The sequence below is a fragment of the Equus asinus genome, chromosome 2 (assembly GCF_041296235.1).
Source record: "Equus asinus isolate D_3611 breed Donkey chromosome 2, EquAss-T2T_v2, whole genome shotgun sequence".
Classification (NCBI taxonomy): Eukaryota; Metazoa; Chordata; class Mammalia; order Perissodactyla; family Equidae; genus Equus; species Equus asinus.
The window spans coordinates 63,556,638-63,578,473 of NC_091791.1; the positions used below are offsets into that span (position 1 = coordinate 63,556,638).

The 21,836-nt window shown below is 45.4% G+C and overlaps 1 protein-coding gene and 1 long non-coding RNA gene across 3 annotated transcripts in view; one reads left to right on the top strand and one right to left on the bottom strand.

Moving 5' to 3' along the window:
- Positions 1-3,340: 3,340 nt before the first annotated feature.
- LOC123280546 (uncharacterized) lies at positions 3,341-8,404 on the bottom strand. The gene is made up of 3 exons (XR_006519494.2): positions 8,307-8,404; positions 7,347-7,479; positions 3,341-3,867 (listed from the first exon to the last, which is right to left on the bottom strand). It is a non-coding gene; the product is annotated as an uncharacterized lncRNA (long non-coding RNA).
- A 3-nt stretch (positions 8,405-8,407) lies between these two features.
- LRMDA (leucine rich melanocyte differentiation associated) overlaps positions 8,408-21,836 on the top strand; it is a 1,135,247-nt gene continuing 1,121,818 nt past the window's right edge. For both annotated transcript variants that reach the window (XR_011495866.1, XM_044757615.2), the window contains exons 1-2: positions 8,408-8,539; positions 15,016-15,116. Coding sequence is in view for 1 of the 2 variants with exons in the window: in XM_044757615.2 (XP_044613550.1) it covers positions 8,510-8,539; positions 15,016-15,116 (131 nt within the window). In the remaining variant the exon portion in view is untranslated. The remainder of the gene's footprint in view (positions 8,540-15,015; positions 15,117-21,836) is intronic.

Sequence of the window (21,836 nt, forward strand, 5' to 3'; positions counted from 1 at the left end):
CATTCCACTCGGTTGTCATGTCTCTTTAGTCCTTTTTCTTTGTTGTTGTTAAGGAAGATTCACCCTAAGCTAACATCCGTTCCAATCTTCCTTTATGTTTTAGTATGCGGGCTGCCAGCACAGCCTGGTTGCTAACAGTGTGGTGTGGGTCCACTCCTGGGAACCAAACCTGGGCTGCTGAAGCAGAGCATGCTGAACTTAACTGCTAGGCAACAAGGGCCGGACCTCTTCAGTCCATTTTTATCTAGAACCTTCTTCCCTTTTTTTTCCCTCATGATATTGACATTTTGGACTGTCTAGCCCAGTTGTCTTGAAGAATGTTCCATTTTCTGGATTTGTCGGTTTCCTTATGAGTGGATTCTGCTTAAACATTTTGGCAAGAATAGCAAATAGGTGGTATGTACTTTCCACTGCGTCACATCAGAGTCCATATTGTCAGGTTGTCTCACTTTTGTAGATGCTAAGTTTGAGCTCTTGGCTAGCGTTGTGACCACCAGATCTCTCCACTGTAAAGGTACATTTTCCCCTTTGTAATTTATAGGTAATCTGTGGGGTGATCCTTTGAGATCATGTGAATTCCCTCTTTACCCCATGTTTTCAACATCCCCTGATGCTCCTTGGCTGAATCCATCATTGCAGTGGAAACCTCGTCTTTTTCTATCACTTTCTTTTCTTGGCTTCCAGGATCTGACTTGCTTTTGGTTCTTCCTTACCTCTCCAGCGCTGCTCATTGTCAGTCTCTCTGTGGTTCCTCCCCTTCTCCTTGACTTCTAACTCTTAGTGATCTAGGGGCTCATCTTTAGATCTTTTTCATCCTGTCTCGTAGCTTTAAATGCCATCTAAAAGCTGAGGACTCCCAAATTTCTAACTCTAGTCCAGATCTTTTTCCTTAACTCTCTGTATCCAGCTTCCTCCTTGACATTTCCATTTGTGTGTCTCAAATTCATCTCAAACTTCTCAAGTCCAAAAGTGATCCCCTGATCCCACCATCCCCTATTTGCGTATCCATTTCTGTATGACGACTCTGTCCTTCAAGTTGCTCAGGCCAAAATCTTCGAGTTACCCTTGACTCCCGTGTTTGTCACACTCTCCATGTGAAATCCATCAGAAAATTCTGTTGATGTCATCTTCAAGATATATCTAGGTGTTCACTGTTCACTGTCTCCAGCATTCCTGTGATAGCCTGCTGTCGGATCTTCTTGCTTTTACCCTTCCCTGTCCATGGTCTGTTCCACAACACAGCAGCCAGAACAATCCTTACAAAATGTGGGTCCTCCACTTAAGGCTCCCTATCTCACTTGGAGTACAAGCCCAAGTGCTAACCTCAGACTTTCAGGCCTTAGATGATCTATCCCCTCCCTGTCCTACACCCAGCCCTGTGATTTCATTTACCATTACTCTCCTCCTTGCTCACTTCACTCCAGCCACTCTGACATCCTTGTTGTGTTCCAAACGTGATAGACAACCTCTTGCCTCAGAGCCTTTGCACTTGCTGTTCTGGCCGCCTGGGACATTTTCCCCCTAGATGTCCATCTGGCTCTCTCACTTCCTATAGGTCTTGGCTTGAATATCACTTTCTTAGTGGGGCCTTCACTGATTACCATATCTACTCCTGGCACTTCTTATCCCCCTTCTCTGCTATATTGTTCTCCACAGCACTTGACGTACTCTGTATTTACCTGTTTATTATCTATCCCCCTACTGAAAGGAAGCTTTACAAGGGTAGAAAATCTGTTTTCTTTACTGCTCTGTTCCCAGATTAGTGTCCAGCATACAGCAGGCACGCAAAAAATATTTTTTGAATAATTGAATTTCCCATACCTCAACATAAGTTGTAAACCCTCTTGGTTCTAAGTAACAACTGACAGTCTAAAAATGTCTGCATTCTCTCCTGGCCCTCATAACTATTGCAGTAGATGGGAGACAGGGTGTGCCTCAGATTGGAGTTCAGTGTTCAGATCATAGCTATGTGATGAAACCTATGAATCTAGCGTTGGTATGTGTCTCATGTGTTCATGAACTTGTCTGTTTGTGTCCTTTTGTGTGTCTGTGTCAGTACGGTCATGTCTCAAAGTTAGTGATTCTTCTGTGTTTTCTTCTCCAGGAAAACCATAGATGCTATATGGGGCTGTAGAACTTCTATGTGCCCATGAATGCCTCTGCTTCCAGCTGTGGTATTGCGAGGCCTCAGCCCACGCGTGCTTTGGACTGAGGAGCAAGCCAAAGCCTGGTGTGGCTGTACCTGGGATACTCATCTTTCTGGCCAGGGTGACAGTCTGCCCTGGCAAGCACTTGAGTTCAAGTTCACCACTCAAGTATAAGCAAAGCAACAACATGACAACACGAGACTAAGGGAACACTTACAGCTTTTGCATTTGCTGTTCCCTCTGCCTGGAAAACTCTTCTCCCAAGTCTTCTCATGGCTGGCTCCATCTTATTATTCAGACTTCAGCTCATTTGTTGCTCCCCTTAGAGAAGCCTTCTCAGAACACTCCACAGCTGTCTGAGGCTGTGCAGTCTGTGCATCACAAAGCATTGTGAGTGGGGCTGAAGTCTGGCCCACGCTCTGCTCATCAAGGATTTCACAGGAGAAAGGCTTTGAAGGGCTAGCAGAGACCTTGGACATTGTTTCTAAATTAGCATCCTTCCCCCTCCCTCACTCTCTCACATTGTCTGCTTTTGTCTTCATGGCATGTATCAGTGCTATCTGAAATTATGTACTTCACATACTTGAGATTACCTTATTTATCTACTTGTTACCTGTGTCCTCCCACCAGAATGTAAGCCTCATGGGGGTAAGGACTATATCTGTCTTGTTCCTTATTGTCCCTGAAGGGCCTGACAACATAGTAGGTGCTCAATGAATATGTACTAAGAAGTGCATGCTCTTTCATTGTTTTGGGGAGATGTACATACTTACTTGTATTTCTATTTTAGAAATAAATAGTTCCTTAGATCAATTAGTTTACATTTTAGGAAACTGAGGACATTAGGAGTGAAAGGATTCATCCATGGGTACCCAGCTAGTTAGTAGCAAAGCTAGGTCTTAAACCTAGGATTCATAGACCAGGGTACTGGCCACTGCAAGGCTTGACCAGCTCTTCCTCTGACCCTCAGCCTTCTGGTGCTGGTGATGCCACGTGCTGGTGATGCCACATGTAGCTGACACTTGCTTTGCCCCAGCTCAGAGCTGCAAAAAAAACTGGGGCTCCTTTCAAAGAAGTGGGAAGAGACTCTGAATTAATATTGGTAAATCATGCCAGAACCCTCATGTGCACATTATTATTAGTGTCCCCCGTATATTCTAAAATAATCCCTGTAAATAATTATAAAAGTAAATCTCAGTGACAAATTTTTTATTTTATTTCCAGGAACACATCCATTCATCATAACCTCTTCAGGAGTAGGGCAAATTGGAGCACTGGGTAGTGAATACAATTTGCAAATAGGCAATATAAGTATAGAGAAAATTAATATGTATTCCTCAGTACTCTAAAAAGAGAAGAAGAACATTAATAGCCATTTCCTTGCAGATAGAACTTTGAAAATGCTACTTCTGATTCATCATCATGGGGCTCCATATGAGAAAAATGGTTACAACATGACAAGAAGCGGTTAGATGTGAAATGGCATCTTCCTGGTGCTCCTCCCGTCTCCTCACCCTATTCTTACTGGGATGTGGGAGGAGTCCTGTTTAGTTTTCTTCAGAAGATCAGAGTTCTGGCCTAGGGTCAGCTGCTCATTTGCTGGGTGACCTTGGGCAAGTCCCTTCCACTTTAGGCTCAGTTTCCTCAGTCAGTAGTTGGAGTAGATGATTTCTAAAGTAGTGAGTTTGGGTGATCACAAATCCAAATTACTTGGGGGTACCTGAAAAAAAGTACAGAGGCCAGGCTTGACCTACTGAACCAGAATCTCATTTGCCAAGTTTTGTATATTTTAACTGAGGTGAGGGGAGGTTCCTTAACCTCTAAGTGGTAGAACCTTTCCAAGGCAAGCTGGAAGGGTACCCGGGGCTAAGACATGGCTCCCCTCTCCCTCACTGGACAGGGTAAAGTTGGCAGGTTCTTCTGGTCAATGTTCCTTCCCTTCCCCTCTCAAAAGTCCAATAAGAGCCCCTCTCCCTCCTGAGCTCAGCTAAAGACTTGGCGTATTGGGCAAGTTCCAGGCAAGTTGGGAAGTATGATTTGTTTCTCACTGCTGTTTTCAGGATTTGTGAAAACAATGCTAAGAGATTACCAGATAGCAGTTTCAGTTGTAAATTCTTTTTTCCCTGCTCCTTCCATGCCAATCCCCCCCCTTCTTGTTTTTAATTATAAAAGTAATACGTGCAATGTTGCAAAAATCCCGGAAAAGAAAAGCAGAAGCACCTTCCCTACTCACTTTCCCCAAACCTGCTCCCTCCCACAATGTTTGCATCTTAATAGACAACAGAACCTTTGAAGATCCAAAGAGAAGAGAAATCTGAGGCACTGAGAATTAATTATAGTAATAATGATGATTATAATAGTAAATAATAACAATAAGGTAACATTTGTGTGATGAATACTCATTCCAGACATTATGATTGCATTTAATATACATTAAAAAAAATTTAATTGTTCTGATTGGGAGACCAGGGAGGTGTTTTGGAGCAGAGATAATCCTCAGTCCCCTCACATATGTGTAAATACTGCAGAGATGAGCCTGGAAACCTTCCCTCTTTCCTACACTTCCTAAATTCCCTCCTTTAGGCTAAAGTGAGGCTGCTTTAGCAACAAAGAGTATTTTGTATGCAGATGTCCAGCTTTTTTTTTTTTTAATTGAAATCTGAATGTGGTGAGTCTGAACTAGGTGCCGGGGCATGATTAATTACAGCAAACATCTTCACCTGCCCAGGGAGTGGGCCTGAAAGATATGAGGCCAAGCTGAATAGAAATCTGGCTAAGGATAGGTAGGAATGATGATAAAACTTTGCTAACTGGTCCTGTCTTTCTCTCAGCTGCTGATGCATGGAGTTGGAAGATTTAAGGAATCAGTTCCCGTTTGTTTCACTGGTTCTGGCCGACCCCTGAATCAACTCCCTTGATTGGAAATAAACAGGATCTTCCTTTTTGTCCCCAGGAATGCGATGGAGGAAGGACTCTAGGGGAAATGGCCTCTTCTGCCAAAGAATAATAATAATAACAAAGATGACAGTAGGAATAAAATACTGCCCTCTTCATCAAGGGTGATAAGGAAATGTCCAGTTGCATGTGTTGAATCTACTCACTCTCCACGTGCACATGTTAGAGCTCCAGGATTTCCAGCCCAGGTCTGATGTGAACTTGCCAGGTCTTCATGAATGCACTGTGCAAACTGGGTTACATGTCTCAATTTTGGGTTCAAAAAATAGGATCGCAATTACAGCATTTTTTGTTGACATAGTATTGCAAATGTCTGAGCACGAATCTCTCCTGAAGGGTATGTCTTAGTCATGTACACACCCAGAGCCTAGCACAGTGCCTGGTGCTTGGAAGCTGGGGCAGAGGGGCTGTGGAAGAAAATGGGGTGAGGCAGGGGGCACCTGCAGCTCACTCTCAATTGTCCATTTAATGAGGTGAGAGGACTGAAGAAGAACCTGATTAACTGCATGAGCCTTCCATTTCCCTCAGGGTTCTTGGGACAGAGCAGAAGGAGCTGAGTTCTGGAGGAAGCCCCAAGACTTGTCTCCTCTTGTTTACTCAAGTAAGCTCCTTGTATTCCAAAGGAATCATTTGTCTACTTCCTGGGCCAGCCTTACCTCTGCGGTCCTTTGCTCGCTCCGCCCCCAAAGGGAGGGCCACATTACCTAAAGAACTTTAACTTACTATTTAATTTTCCTTTTTGTTCAAGAAGGTGATGAGGAGGTAGAGAGATGTCTCTGTTCCCCTATCCAGTCTTCCTTGGTCCAGAGACACAGATTCTTTTTCTCCTCCTTTTCCCGCCTCTTCCTCTCCTCTCTTTTGCCTTCCCCCTCCTTCTTCTCCTTGTTCTGCTGTCCTGAAGACTAACTTCCAAAAGCCGAGGGGAATAAGGAGAGATGAATCCAATCTGTTTCTAGAGAAGCCCTCCCCTACTATATTCAGCAAATTTCTACTCTGCTCAAGAACTTTCACTAGCTCCCTATTGTCATCAGCTTACATTTCAAACTCTAAAGCCCATCTCAGTCTGAGCTATCTTGAACTTTATTTTTTGTGATTTCCCCAATTATCTCTCCCTTATAGTCAACTGACCTTCCCAATGTGTTCACCTAGTGGAGACAACAATGGGTAGGGAGGAATTCTAGGCAAAACTAACAACTAAAAGCAGAGGATGGGAGAAGTAGAAGAGGAGGCAAGAGAGGTAAGGGTTGAAGGGATTATAAAAGATCTTGAGGGACATACTAGAGATTTTGGACTGTATTATTAGTTCATCAGGAGCCATTGAAAAACTTTAGGTAGGGTCAAATCAGGCTTATAGAATGATCACCCCGGGGCTAATGTAGAGGAAGGAACAGTAGTGAGGGGATCTCGAAAGGTAGAAAAGATCTCTGCCCACTTTGGGGTCACTGGCAGATGGTGTCTGCAGAACAATCTATTTTCAGAAGACACAACTGTGTATGGAGGCAGGGGCATGGATGAGATGACCTCAAGCTCCCTGCTCCTGGGGGTGGCGGGCAGGTTCCACTTTCATCTTCAAGTAGGTTTAAGCCTCTTTCCACACGTCCTTTCCTGCTGGTCAAAGCCCTTCTAGGAAGGCAAAGGTGAAAGGTGCCTGGGGAAGGCAGAGTAACATGACCCTCAGGGCCTGTGCCCACTTCCTGCTTTTCAGACAGGAAAGCAGACAAAAGTGGACAATGGATCAGAGAGGGTGTGTCCAGCAGAGAAGGAGGGAGGAGCTGGGGAGCCGGTCTGTGGGGGAGTAGGCCTGGGGAGAAGATTTCCTTTGATCCCCCTTATCTTCGGAGGGCAAGCTTTCTTTTTTGGCCTGCAGGATCTTTTGTTGCAGCATTTCCTGGAACCCCCCTCCCCCCCCAAAGTAAACACAGCCAAATCCGTGTTCTTACAGCTCCACTTTGCTGTGTCCACTCCTCCTAGCAGAGAGAGAGACAGGCAGGTCAACCCTCAAAGGTCAACAGGGCTCTTCAGAATGCTGACAATAAGGGCTCACGTTACAATGCGTTGGCACCAGGCCTGAGAGACAATGATGTTAGCCACAAAATGCTTAACCACGGTCATAATTATCATCAGCTCACAATCAGGGGTTTCTAAGTGCTGTTTTGACACACAGAACAATGAAAACCCCTGTGAACACCTCCTTGATGCAGAAGGGAGGCTACAATTATCAATAGGCCTACTAAGTTGAGGTACCTGCAATGCGTGTGAAACCAGGAGTCTGGCACATCAGGACTCAGTTTTCCCTTCTTTATTTGAATGGTGCCTATACCTCTTGGTATAAGGAGAGCAGAGTGGAGTGGCCAACGAAGGCTGAGCTGGCTCTTAGCTGCAAGAGGATGAGTGACAATATGAGAACGAATTGGTTTGTGCATCCTGGGGATGGAGGTGTGAAGGCAAAAACAGGCATGGAGAAAATGTGGATCCTTTCAGTTGAGGACAGGCATGAGCTTCTAGTTGCCTGCCTACTGGGCCTGATTTCATCCAGACAGGAGGCAGCAATGGCCACCCTCACTCCCAGATGAGGGGAAGGCGTGTGTCTGTGTGTGGGCTGATCCCATGGATGATTTTGAGCCTCACAAATACCTTTTCCCTGTGAGGAGGGAAAGAATAAGAGAAGCCTGAAATTTGGCCATGTCATTGGATTCTTCTTTCCTGGGTTTATTACTGTCAACTGGGGTGCTATTAGCTGAGCCAACCCCTTATATAAAGGAAAATTCAAATTCCCCCGCCTCCCCCTACAAATGGAAACCCCAGGGAAACCAGGCTTCTTTTCAATCTCTCCACTCGCTCTTCCCCTCAAAGTTGGCAAAGGGAGTTCCGATCAAGAGGCCCCTCCTCCTTGCAGTTAAGGATAGTTACGCAATCCAGATTGTGAAGTACAGGAAAGGCCCGGCTCTCCACGCCCCCGCTAACGCCTGGGATGGGGCGCCCCTGATGGGAAGCCCCTCGCCCCAGTCTGCCCCCCGCAGTAGAGCTCTGGGCGTGGAGTTTTGGGGACCGCTCTTAGTATTCCCCTAAGCCCTCATGGGGTGGTAGGGTCCCAGGACTCCCGGGGCCGGGGCAGGGGGGAAGTCAGAGGGTGCAGCACTCCCGTCGGGGCGCGGGGCGCCGCGGGCCACCTGTTGCGGCGCAGTGGGGGCGGCCGAGGCTCACCTGCGCGAGGGCCGGCCGAGGGCGGGCGGGCGGCGGGCGCACAGCTGAGCCCAGGGCCGCCGCCTGGCCCGCGCCCCGGGCTTCCGCCAGGTCAGCTGACCGCCCAGTGCGGAACTACGCGCCCGGCCCGCGCTGCCCCCGTCGCCGCCGCCCCCGCCACGCTCCGCGCCCTGCACTTGGTGCCGCGCGGCCGCCCCGTCGCCATGGCCGGGCTTGTGGTCAGTGGAACTCAAGTAAGTCCGCCGGCCCAGCGCCGCCCCTGCCTGGGGCACTGTCGGTCAGGGGGCGAGCACCCGGGCGAGGGGCGCCCCAGGTGAAGCAGGGCTCCTGCCCCCCCTCAGGGGGCTGCGTATGCAGGCGGGGAGTCTGTCCAGTGCCCAGGCCTGTCCTAGTTGCAGACAGACCCCGTTTTGGGCCTGGCACACCCCCTGGCTGTGGAGGGAGGGGGAAGCCCCCTCCCCCCCAGGTCGCCCAGGTGCCCTTCACCTCCCTGCCGGCTAGTCCTCACTGACCTGGGCCAGCGGGACCCACTTCTCCATCAGGCAGAGTGGGTAGTACCCACAGCCCGCGGTGCTTTTCGGGGCCCACAAAAAATGTTTACTTTCATAGTCAGAAGAAAAAAAGAACTTTGGTTAAAGAAAACGTTTTAGTGTAAATTTTAGGTTTTTTAATTGAGGAAGGGGCCCACCAAAGACAATCATGATGCATCCCTGCAGGGCTAGGTTGGGGGGCTCTACTGCAGACTGGGTCTGGCTCCTCACCATAGGCCTGTTATCCAAGGCAGGTAGAAGGCTACAGTTCTCCAGTTTTATTTCAGCACCTGATTTCTTGAACAGCTGTCTGTGGGGAATGGCAACGCTCCAGTTTCAACCCTACGTGATAGACAATACCCAGCCTCACTTACTTTCAGCCCTGTAGTGAAGCCTTAGGTGTTTTTGGTCATTGCTGGAGGGATGGACTCAGCCATGCTGGGACCCGGTGCCTTTTACCTGCTGGAAAAGCCAGGTCTGTGTTTTTAACCTCTGACTAACCCAGCCCTTCTACTTCCACCTTTGCCTGCACACCCTGGAAAAACAGTTCTGAGGTTTTGAAGCTTTTCCCTTGGATTGTTTAAGGTAGGTAGTGTCAGGCACAGTTAGATTCTGAGATTACTTTGGGCTAAAGGGAATGTTTCCCCCTTCTCCGAGTTCAGAAGTGAGCAGGCCAAGGAGGTACCAGCCTGGGAGAGAGGTTAAAAATGATGTCTCATTTACCTGGCAGGGAAAAGGGGCTTCTGGGAGTTAACATGGCTGCCGAGAGGGAGGGCCTTTGCCCAAGAGGCTTCACTTCCCCCAGACCCTAAGTCCTTGCGTTTCAGACCCAGCATTCTCTGGGTGTAGCTTCTTCTGTTTCCATAGAGGACTTGACAGCTGGCCTGAGAACTTTCCTGTGCCTCCTTTTCTCTTTCCCCATTTCCCAAACTTGATTTTTCCTTCACCCTCTGCTTTTAGCCCACCCTAGACAGCCCAAGGGCAATCTCTGACCTGAGGGTGTGGCATTTTGGGCCCTTGGGGACTGTTTTAAACAGATGGAGCTGCCAGGGGAGGAGCTGAGAAGGCAGACTGGGAAAATGCCCCTGGGGCATTAGTGCCCCATATCTGAGACCTCCTAGGCCAGTGAATCTGAGTGATGACCCAGAGGTTGGGGTCTTTTTAGCCTTCTGCCCCTTGCAGTTTCTAATGACAGCCATTATAAGAGGTAGCACCTTGAATGTGTGTCACGTGGTACTTCTCAAACTTTGGTAGAGCCTTCTTAAAGGAAACAAAAAACTTCCCGTGAGCTCACAGTGTTGATATTGTTTTTATTACAATGTTGCTTCAATATACAAATGCAAAATCAGATATAACTTTCTTCTAAGTTCATACTTGGAGACATGTAAACCCCAAATAAAGGGATGGTGTGAAGAGAAAAACTGTAATACTGATAAAATTAAACTAAACAATTTAATGAGATGGATGATACTGTTTTGCTGAAACTAGATCACTGCTTTCGTTGTCGCTGGGCTGACTGCCATTGCTCTGGTTTTTAGGGGTTCCACAGGCCTATAATCCTACACGGTTGGGGATGTTACAGTCCTTCCTCCACTTTTCTCTGTAAAATCTTTCATTCAACATGGATCTGATTGCATGTGGCCTTCTCTGGGCTTGAATGCATTATTTATATTCAGCATTCAGTCCTTAGTCTTCCATAAAATCTTCCACTAGCTTATGACAAAGTAGTGTCATCAATGCAATTGCAGACACAAATGCACACTTGGAATTTGGGCACTGACATCTTGTGCCCAAGAGACATTGGAATAACAAATTACTTCCATAGGGATATTGGTCTGATTCAACAACTGTTTTCCAAGTGGCCACTAGGTTCAGAGGACAGTGCTGTGTACTTAATGTTATCTTATCTCATTCCTATAAGTAAATTGAGGATAATGTGTGACTCATGGGGCTCTTTCATGAGGATTAAATAGGTAACATCCAGGTGGTAAGCATTTAATAAAGGTTAGTCGTTACATTCTTTATTTTTTTAGCCACTGGAATTTTTTTATCTGTGAAGTGCTTTTTTGTAAATTGAGTTCATAATAGTTTGCATCATTGAGAAATTTCAGTTGTACATTATTTCTTGTCTGTCACAGCATAAGTACTCCCCTTCACCCCCTCTGCCCACCCCCCACACCCCCTCCCCTGGTAACCACTGAACTGTTTTCTTTGTCCATGTGTTTGTTTATATTCCACATATGAGTGAAATCCTATGGTGTTTGTCTTTCTCAATCTGGCTTATTTTGCTTAGCATAATACCCTCCAGGTCCATCCATGTTGTTGCAAATGGGATGATTTTGTCTTTTTTATGGCTGAGTAGTATTCCACTGTATATATACACCACATCTTCTTTATCCAATCATCAGTTGATGGGCACTTGGATTGTTTCCATGACTTGGCTGTTGTGAATAGTGCTGCAATGAAGATAGGGCTGCATATGTTACTTTGGATTGTTGATTTCAAGTTGTTTGGGTAGATACCCAGTAGGTGTGATAGCTGGGTCGTATGGTATTTCTATTTTTTGAGAATTCTCCATACTGTTTTCCATAGTGGCTGCACCAGTTTGCATTCTTACCAGGAGTGTACGAGCGTTCCCTTTTCTCCACACCCTCTCCAACATTTGTTGATTTTTGTCTTGCTAGTTATAGACATTCTGATTGATGTAAGGTGATACCTCATTGTAGTTTTGATTTGCATTTCCCTAATAATTAGCGATGTTGAGCATCCTTTCATGTGTCTGTTGGCCACCTGTATATCTTTCTTGGAAAAATGTCCATATCCTTTGCCCATTTTTTGATTGAGTTGTGTTACATTATTCTTTACTCCTTTGGAAGTAGTTAGTATTAGACTAGAGTGCAGAAGAGGAAACAGACTCCAGGAGATTGTGACCCGCTGAAGATACTACAGCTAGTAAGAAGCGCAGAGACTCAAACTTGTGCCCAGGGCTGTTTCTACTCTGACAGACTTTCCAGTACTGCCAATTTAAAACCAAGGATTGCCTACCTCTGGCTGGGGGCAGGCATCATAAAATAAAATCTCCTCTCAGTCTTACTGCTGAAAAACCCACCATTTCCAGAAATGTCCCGGGAGCCAGACTGTCCCAACTGCAAAGAGAAATCTGCAGTCTTCTGCAGTTTGGTAATTTTTGCAGCTTCTGCTCAGAGTGGCTGGATATGTGTATGTGTGGGGATCCCACCCAGACCTCCTCCTTTTTTTCCCTGGTGTTCCTCTATGTAGAGGAACCTGGTATTAACCTGGTGTGTTTTCATTTCCCTGATGATGATGTCCCTTTCTGTTATCATTCCACACAGAGTGCAAGTCTTGGGGTTCAGATTATATAAGGTAGGCACACTAAAAGTACAAACTTTATTCAGTTCAGTCTAAATCAAGATAATTGACTAAATCAGATGACTTCTCACTTTGGATGTGCTCTTCTGTGCCATTTAAGATCTATTAATCTCTGCATCCCTGCTCTTGTTTGCTGAAGAAACAAACTGTTTTTGGTTGGGCTAGTCTGGCTTTGTATCTTACATTAGGTGGTCCTGTGCTCTAAGAAGCTTCCTGACATCCTGAGAGGTAATGTCTCCCACTCAGGAGCACTTCTTAAACAAGTTTCTCTCCTCATTATGAGTGTGGGTTGCAATGCCTGGCAGTAGCTGCTTGCTGCTTTTAAGTCTTTACCAGCCTATTTGAACCCTTTGACATGGTTGGCTTAAAACTAAAAGCTTCCAATTTACCATGGGAGTGGTCCAAGCATGCAGATGGCTTATCAAGTTGGTTTTCGTACTAAATTTTGGAGACTTGGTCTTCATCTCTGTGGAATGGGAGCAAGTTGTGCTTTGTTTAGTTTTCCTAGGGTGTTGGGTTAAGACCATGTAATAAAGTCTGATGAAAGTCTTGTCAGAAGTTTTGTGAGTGATCTTAATGCTTTGTGATGATAGCTCTCCTTGGTGCTGTTGTTTCCTCTGAAGGAGAATCCTACAGAAGAAAAAGGGGAGCAAATATCCTGCTCTTTCTCTGGGCTCTAACACTCTTATGGGGCCTTCAGCATGGTGTCATGAGGTAGTTGTCAACCTTTCAGCTAGGAAGACTCATTTTGAAGCCAAAACATGATGATAGATGCACCGTTGCCATTTGTTGATCAAGAAAATCCACATCCACATGTGGATTGGTAAGAACTCCATGGTCCCTAAGTTGGGAATCCTTATTCCTGGTGCAGGACGTGGTCTGAGCTTTATCCCTAAGAAGCTGTTTACACTGGGCAGGCCTCTGGAGTCTTAGTTTCCTTGGTTAAAACATGAGGGTTTTTGACAAACTGGGTCCCTACTAGATTTAGTCCTTGGTGAGTCTATGAGGAAAGAGCTCAGTTTGTGCATCTAAAGCTCAGCTTCTCTGCTGTATATACCACAGAGGTTTTGAATGGTGATTATATATACAGGATGGTGGTGGATGCTGGGGTGAAAGGGGTAGGTTTTCTTGTGAGCACCATGGGCCTAGAGGTCAGTGTGAAGTTGTAATACAGAAGAAGCTGCTGATCGAGTGGACATTCTGAGGGAAGAAGTCCCTAGATTGATTGGGGCCTTATATCCCCAGGCCCTCCTTGGTGTATGATTTCTATCTTGGCTTGGAAGCAGAGCTTAATTTATTACACAAGGGACTCTGAAGAAAGATGGATCCCACGTAGAAAGGGAAGAGATTGCTAGATTGACTTTAGAGCCCTTTGTTTTTTAGCTTGTATTTTCCCTGGTCAAAATTATTTTATTGGAGTCAGCTATTTTTATGTCCTTTCTTCCCACTTTCTCTCCTCCAGGAGTGAAGTTACTGAAGGAGAGTGAATACAGGATGCTGGTTGTCAGCAGTCTGTCCCCATTGGATAGGAGACGGTTGCGAGATGACTTCAAGAATTGAGGGTGCTAGGGTGCAGTATGATTTGTATTAGGTTGAGCCATACGAAGGTGCTGTTTTTGGAGTTCTAAAATGATTGAATATTAGTAATTCATAAGGTTCAACCTAATATCTGACAATGTGAGAGGGCTACCATGTTCTTGTTCCCCATTAGGAAGCATAACTCCCTGGGGCCTCTCTCACTCATTCTAAGACATCCTTGTTTGTGTGCATAGAAGACTGTGGATTTGTAAGGGGAGAGGATCTAGGCTGTAGTCATGTGATGGGCCTGAATTTCTACCTTGCGGTTGCGGGTGGGGTCCTTCGGGGAAATTGCAGGTCTTGTGACCCACTGGCCAACTCTGACCCATAGGTTTGTTTGATGGGTTTTGGAATTAGTTGCCAGTCTGGCCACAGGGTGCTATTTGTAAAATGGGTTTCAAAACCTGAGTGGTTGGAGCAGTGAGAAAGCCCTCTGACCTTCCTGCCGTTGGAAGTTCTGGGATCATAGTTCAGTTCAGATTCTTAATATTTGGGCACACACTAGGGTAATAATAATAAATATAAAATAAATAAATAAAAGACTGCCTAAGGGAATAGCTCTGCAAGCAGAGTGGGGTTGATTGCAAAAGGTTCCCTGGAGGAGGGAGATGGCCACTGTTGTTGCCCTGTTGCCTTCGAATCAGCTTTGTTCAGAGTGTGGAGGACATTTTCTCACAGTGGTAATAGGATGGGATTGGCGGTCTGGGGAGGTTTTCTTGTCCAACCCCATTTGTTCCAGCACCCTGCAGGTCGAATGCTGGTAAGTGCATCTGCTGTGTCTTTTATGAGGTAACGTGCATAACAGGGTATTTGGAAGAGGAGGAGTCCGTGGAGGAGAGTGAGAAGGAGAGCCAGAGGGGCAGCTGTTGGAAAGCCCCCTGAGCGAGAGACTGATTGCTGTGATTATATCACTGTGCTCTGACGTTGGGGTTTCTTTTTGGACACCTGAATCCGGCCAATTTTAGTCCAATTTCCATTGTGCTGGGATTAGTCTCCATCACGCTAAGTGTACCAGGAAAGGGGAGCTGTTGGTAGAGTCCCTGAAGCCCCCAAAGCTGATTTGAACAGGAAAACAGCCACAAATGTGGCCTTTTGGTATGTGAGGAGCGTGTTTAAAGTTGTGGAAGCAATCATCGGATCAATGACTCAGGGTTGTGAGCAGCTGGGCGATTTCCGTTTGCCACATTATTCCTGTTCCATTTAATTTCCAGGTGTCCTACATAGGCCAGGACTGCAGAGAAATTCCAGAGCACCTCGGCAGGGACTGTGGACATTTCGCAAAGAGGCTCGATCTAAGCTTTAACCTTTTGAGGTATGTAACCTTCACAAGACGCAGACCAGGCCTGGGAGGCCCAGGCCCCTGGTAATGGCCTGCCCATAAAAGCCAAACATTCCAGCTCTGCATAGGGCGCAGGACTGTGAGACTTGTAGAATCACGCCCCAAAGCTTTGACTCTGCTTCAAGTGATTCCTTGGCTAGCCTCTCTGTGCTGCTGAAGAAGCAGCATGCGTGAGCATCGTCCGTCTCACATGAGTTTCTATGAGAGGGCCGTCATACTTTCTCTTGGTTCTTTACCTTTCTTACTGACACCCATGCAGACGAGTTAGAATGCTCTTGGGGAAGGAATGAGATGGAACCAGCAAGAGTGTTCTGGGGGGCATTTAGAAATGCTTTTCTGAATAGCCCCATCTCCCAAAGCATTTGCCAAATCATAGGTATGGCGTGTGTGTATATGTGTGTTTTATTTCTTCGCCTTTTTATGAATTGGAACCTTAAATATTTGTGGTGATGATTTCTCCAAGATGGTATTTCACTGTAATTCAGATGCTGTTGGCAAAGGGTGGGTGGGAGAGAAACCCTCTAACAACTGCTCTAATCTTGGCAAAAGATAAGTGTGATCTTATGTATTATTCCAATGGAGAATACAGAGTTATTTCATTTCTTCCTAAAAGGTTGTGAATTGTGACTGGTTTGGGGGCTTGGAGGAGAGAAAGAGGAGTTACTTGGAAAGTGGGTATCAGTAGGATAAATGAGCAGGGGTCAGGGTGGTGGCTTGTTCTCCTAACAAGCTGGTTCCACGCAGGGCTTTTTCCCTAAGTGTCCCCTTGAGAGCTGTGCTGTCCTATGAATGGAACAAACTGTCTTGGGTGGAAGGAGAGAAGAGGAGCTGGAATCCAACCCCAGGGCCAGGGTACTTTCCTGCTTCCACGCCTTGCATCTTTTCTCTCCCAACTTCTGAGTCAGGACACTTGGGTATTAAGAATTTGAGAGAAATGGACAAAACTTGGGGCCTTGGGGAACTAGGGGGTAAAGGGGAATTTAAGTGAAGTCAGCAGATCTTCCTGGGCTGGTGCTCAGGGAAGGGTTATGTAGAAAGAGGGTGGGCACTGTGTGCCTTCTCTCCTCGATTCCCAAAGGTTTGTATGCATCTGGGGAGATAGGGAAACTGCAAAGATGCAAGGTAATACGTAGTGATGAGAGGATGCCAAACAAATAAAAGCTGACTCTACAGAAATTAAGAATGGTTTTTGGTCCCAAATGCAAGGTGAGGAGAGAGTACACAGCCTGGACTAGACTGTGCCTGAGACATATGTGCCTCTGAAATAGGTCCCTAGCGCAGACTCGGGCAAAGGTTCCTTTGCCTGGGCATTGGAAAGAGTACTTCTTGTGTGACTGGCCTCTAGGGGCTCAGAGTGTTGTGGCTCAGGCTGTGGCTGCCTCGCTGGTGGGAGCCCAGATATGGGTTTGAGGAGGCTGAGTCCCATGAGGAAGTGTGTCAGTGGGCACAGGTCATGGGACTGGGCTGTTAGGTCTGAGGAAACAGAGCCATCTTTGTCACACTCAGGGGCTCTGCCTGCTTTTGGCAGAGAAGGGGCTGGATCCTAGGAGGCGTATGTGTGGAGTGGAGTCAGTGGTGAGAAGGGACTCTTGGCTCTGAGGGGATGATCTATAAGGATTTCTCATAGGAAATGATGGGTAAAATTTAGTGAGAAGAAGGTTGGTACAATGGATTCAGAGGTAGAGGAGTTGCGATTTTCTTTTGTACAGAGGAGAGACATTTCTGTAAGTGTTGAGTTTGAGGAGCTATCACATCTGGTCAGGAACCTATTCTTGTCCATGTTGTGGTCAGTGTTTGATTTCCGCACTGGGTTATAGTTGCATTGGGGTAGCGATGAGCAATGGAGGGGTGAGGTCTAATGTTTGGGAAGGGTTTACATTAGGACTTGGTTAAGCTGGAAGGAGTTACAGACCAGATTGGAGAAAAGCAGTCCTGACTTGATGTGGATATGTCTGGGATTGGATCATCGTTGATTGTTTTGTTTACCTAACTAGGGGGTGAGGGGCTGTTTCTCTTGGGTGTCAGAGGAAGATGGTCACTTACCCGGACAGTGGTCTCTAGCTCTGCCTTCAGCTGTATCAAAATCAAAGACGTTTTAGATGTTCAACTAATTCCTCTTAAAAAAAGAAAAAAAAAAAGTGGAGGAGGGCAGAGAATAAGGAGAAGGGAAGAGGAAGAAGATCATAAACTTACCTTCTAAATAAGTAACAGATGACCCAAGCCTGCCAGGCTGCTGGGGTCATCATATCCAAATATTGTGAATCTCTATCCCACATTCTGTAGAAGGTTTCTCCCTAGCCCTCACTCACTATTTCCAGGGGATTTGGGGGAGCATATCTCCTGGTCAGTTTGCTCTGCACCAGATTCACTCCAGCTCCCTGCTTGCTGTCTCTCTGCGCTGTTGTCTACCGTTCTCCCTCCTGACAGCCTGTCTGGCCCCACTGGGGATACCACCTTCATTTCTCTGAAGCCCAACCCAATATTACTAGGTATTATAGACTTTTTACTGCCAGTTCAAGGTGTACTGGGGGGAGGTGGGGTGGTAATTGCAGCACACAGCAGGAGACAAGTTTGGGATAGCATGGTTCCTGGAAATCTTTTGGGTACTCCCTTGCCATGGAGAATTTCTCCCTGGCTGTGCCTCTGGCAAGTGACCAGGCACTTCTCCCTCCCAGCTTTCTCACCTTTCCACATCACTTACCCGCTTTCCAGAGCTGCCCTCAGAAATACAAAATTCTTTTCACTTTGTTATATATAGAAAAATTACCTCCCCTCCTTTTTATAGAACATCTCTGCAGGCTTCCTTTTCACATCCAGAGAGTCATATCAAGGTATTGCCTTAAATGGAGCAATACTCCCAGTACAATTTTTTTTACTCCCATATGTTGCAAAATCAGCTGCAGTTCATTTGTGTTTTAGGCTACAGTTTGTTTCTAGGCAAGGTGTTCTATTCATTTTTTGAATAGATAATACATGTACATGGCACAGCCTTTAGAAGGAACAAACATGCCACCAATGGAAAGAAAGTCTCCTTTGCACTTCTGTCCTTTAGCTTCCTAGTTCCCATCTGCACTGCTAACTATGGTTACTCGATTTTTTTGTAGTCTTCCAGAGGTATTAGTGTATATACTAACATGTGAATGTCTTATGGGGCCATATTTGTATTACTTCTTGCCAAGATGTTAGTTAAAAGGGAGATACCAGGCTTTGGTTAACCACTCATGTTAAGAACATCCTTCTCTATTGTCTTACTATTAATTCATAGCCATACACCATCATCATTGTTAATCTAATTCCTAAAAGTGATGGTTCTGCTGGATCTCCTTGTGGCCACCTGTTCATGCTGCAGGGAAGGGTGGTTATGGATTTATAGGCTTTGAACTTTTAAGTTACTATATACATTTTTTTTTCATTACACTTCAGAGTCTTCTCTCCTGCATTAACTATGGTGAACCCACCTCTGCCTCATTTCAGTTGTCCAGTAGTAAACTGGTTACCTCTCCGTGCAGAAGGTTGTGGAAATTCAGGCTGTATTGTTTCTATGACTCTGTCCTGGGGGAAATGAAAGTCCCTGGACTCACTGTGTGCCCTGTCAGATTGGAAGGTGGAAAAGGAAGCAAGACAACAGTTCTGAGTAAAATTTCTGGCTTCCTTAAGAGACTCAAACGTTCCTCACCTCTACCCTCTCAGCCCAGATCTCAATTCTTCCTGTTGTGATTGGATGGGAACCAGGTGAACTACAGTGGGTGTGAACTTGGACCAGCTCTCTGGGCACGATTCCTGGGTGTAGGGTCCTGCCATCCACCCTGGAAGAGGGTAGAAGGTTTAGGGAGCTAATCAGATAACAGTTGAGAAGAGTGAAGTTTTGCCCCTTGAACTTAAATGCATTAATGATTATGAGTCCAATGTCTGCAGCTGCATGAAATTTTACTTTAGGTTTTATTTTTTGAAGATAATTTTTTCTTATAATAATAACAATGATCAATATAGAAATCTTGGAAAACTCAGAAAAGTATGATAGAAACTCTTTCTCTCAAATCACTGGTTATCTTACCACCCCCAAATCACCACTGTTAACATTTTATTGTCTTCCAGTCTTTTATAGTGCCAAATATTTTTAAAATGTTACTGTTGCTTACATTGTGTTGCAATCATTTTCCCATCTCAATAAATACTGTATTACAGTTTTTAATGGTTTCTTATTTCTTGTGTTGGACATTTAGATTGTTTCCAGATTTTTACTATTATAAGTATCTCTCTTATAAATATCCTTGTAATACTCATTGATGAATGTGTCTCTGATTAGTTGTTTGGGACAAATTCGTAGAGACAGAATTGTCAGAGGGCTTTGATGCAGATGTCAGATTGCCCTTAAGAGAGGTTATACCAATTTCTTCTACCAAGAATATTTGAATATCCATCGTCCCAAGCTCTTCCTTGAACTTGTTTTTGTGGTTTTCATGTTTTACTTTGCTGATCAATAAAGAGAATCCTCTGCCTTAGCCAGTGCTGGTTCCTTGGTCTACTCGAGCAAAGAGAGCTTGTTAATGAATCGTTCCAGCTTCAGTGTTCCTTTTTCCTGATTGGGGAATGGCAGAGTCCTCCCTGGTGGCCCCATTCCTCTCCCCCAATGGCCCTGAGTGATTTGAGTGAGTTGCCTGTGGAGCTTGTTGAACACAGTGGGTGGAGCAGGGCTCCCGTGGCAAACAGTGGTAAATATGCCCGGGCCAATCTGGCAATAAAATCGAGACGGTTTAATTGATCTATGGCAACAGGAAGCTTACATCTTAAAAATTAAGTTACTTGCAGTTGCATCTTATTGTCACTGTCATAAATGCACTGGATAGGGGAATTGCTTAGGAGAAAATTTCTGAAGTGGAAGCTTGCTTCTGGTTCCCTTGGCTTTGGCCAGGATGAAAGTGAAGGACTGGGGAGTTTGGGCAGCTCCAGTAAAGAAACTGTCCTCCCCCTGCAGGCAGTGAGGTGGACATCGGGTGTACGGTCAAAGCTCCAAGGACGGACACACCACCATTTCTATGTCTGTTATGACCTACTAATGAAACTGGACCTGTTAACTTGCTGCTCGGTTGGGAAAATGGGCATTGTAATGAAAAGAACCAAGGCTTTGGGGTTAGACCACCTTGGCTTGAAATCTTACATCTGTGACTCACCAGTTGTTTAACTGGCCTTGGGCTAATTGCAGAAATGTTGAGTCTCTGTGTGTAAAGTGCCTGACAAATTACCTGGCACATAATAGGTCTTCAGTAAGCATAGCTCTGGTTAGTGCTTAAACCTGGTGCTAGTGAGGCTGAAAGCCCAGGCTTGACCCTCCATAGGGGCCATTTCACTTTCTGGTAGTCATTGGGGTTCCTCAAACATTCAGATTTCCTCTCCCTCAGCACATAGTGTATTTGCACATCTCTGTATTCTTTGGTGTGACCATGGGCAGAAACTTTAAAAGCCAGTGCACAATTAGCCACTTTCTCTTCTGCCTGCTGTGATCATCAGTCTTGGATTCTTGCCATAAATGAGCAGAACTGTTTGCTGATCTATGCTGGACATAGACTGTAAATGAGAAATAAATCTGTGTTATAAGACTTGAAGGTATTTATTAATGCACCATAACGTAGCCTATCCTAACAGACAAATACCTCAATTTTCCAACTGTCTCTGACATTCCGTAGGCTAAACCTACTCGACTCATACATATTTTTCATCCCTGCTGGCTAGGAGCATACCTTTGTTTGTACTATGGTGGGAATGAGTGAGAGAAAGAATTCCCCACCCAGACTCTCAGGAGAAAGCTCAAAGGGCATGTTCTGTTGGCATTGGGTCTTCATCAAACCGTTTATTTGCAGTCAGGGGCCTTGTTAATACTTGTTTTCAAAACCCAAATGTAGTGGTCTTACTTGAGCAGCATGCTGATACTGGGGTAGGGGTGGCAACAGAGCTTATGCCAGTAAGCCTTGAGAGGAAGAGATGATGGTAGAAAAGATAGGCTTTAGAAAGATGAATTGTTAGTGCATTTTCAAAATAGTTCTAGGGCATTGATAAGTCCTGAGTGATTCCAAGGAGGCAATGGTCTATCTGTGTGTTGGAACCAGTGTTCTCTCTAAGCTGGACAATTCTGAGACAAGTGCCTTTTTTGTTCCAGGTGTATCACTGGCCATTCTAGTGTCTCTAGCTAGCAACAGAACATACAATCAAAAGGTGAAATGGAAAATGACTTGGTAGGTCATATTTAATGTCTCAGTAGAAGACTTTGATTTCCTTTACTTTCAAACTTTTTGGAGTGACCTCCATGACTGTAGAACCACCAAAAACAATTTGAAGGAAAGAAGAGAAGGAGGGAGGGAAAATCATTAAGGGAGCAGGTATCAGGTCACTGTGAGCATGGTTTATATGGCATCCCCCTCTCCCTCAAGAATGTCCTGACTTCCTGGATTTCTACCCTTCCGCCAGAGAAGGAGTTATCTAAGGGGCTGTAGGGCTTTCCTGAGGTTCAGCTTTCTCATAGATGGTGATGATCCTTGTAACTTGCAGTGACTTAGAAAGTGCTTTCATAAACATTGTCTCCATTTTTCCTACAGCATTGCTTCTAGGATTGGAAATTCTTAGACTTTTTAGTAATTTATTACTAAATTATTTCCCATCTTTTCCCATCCTTTTATTTTCCATCTCACTCAGTTTTCT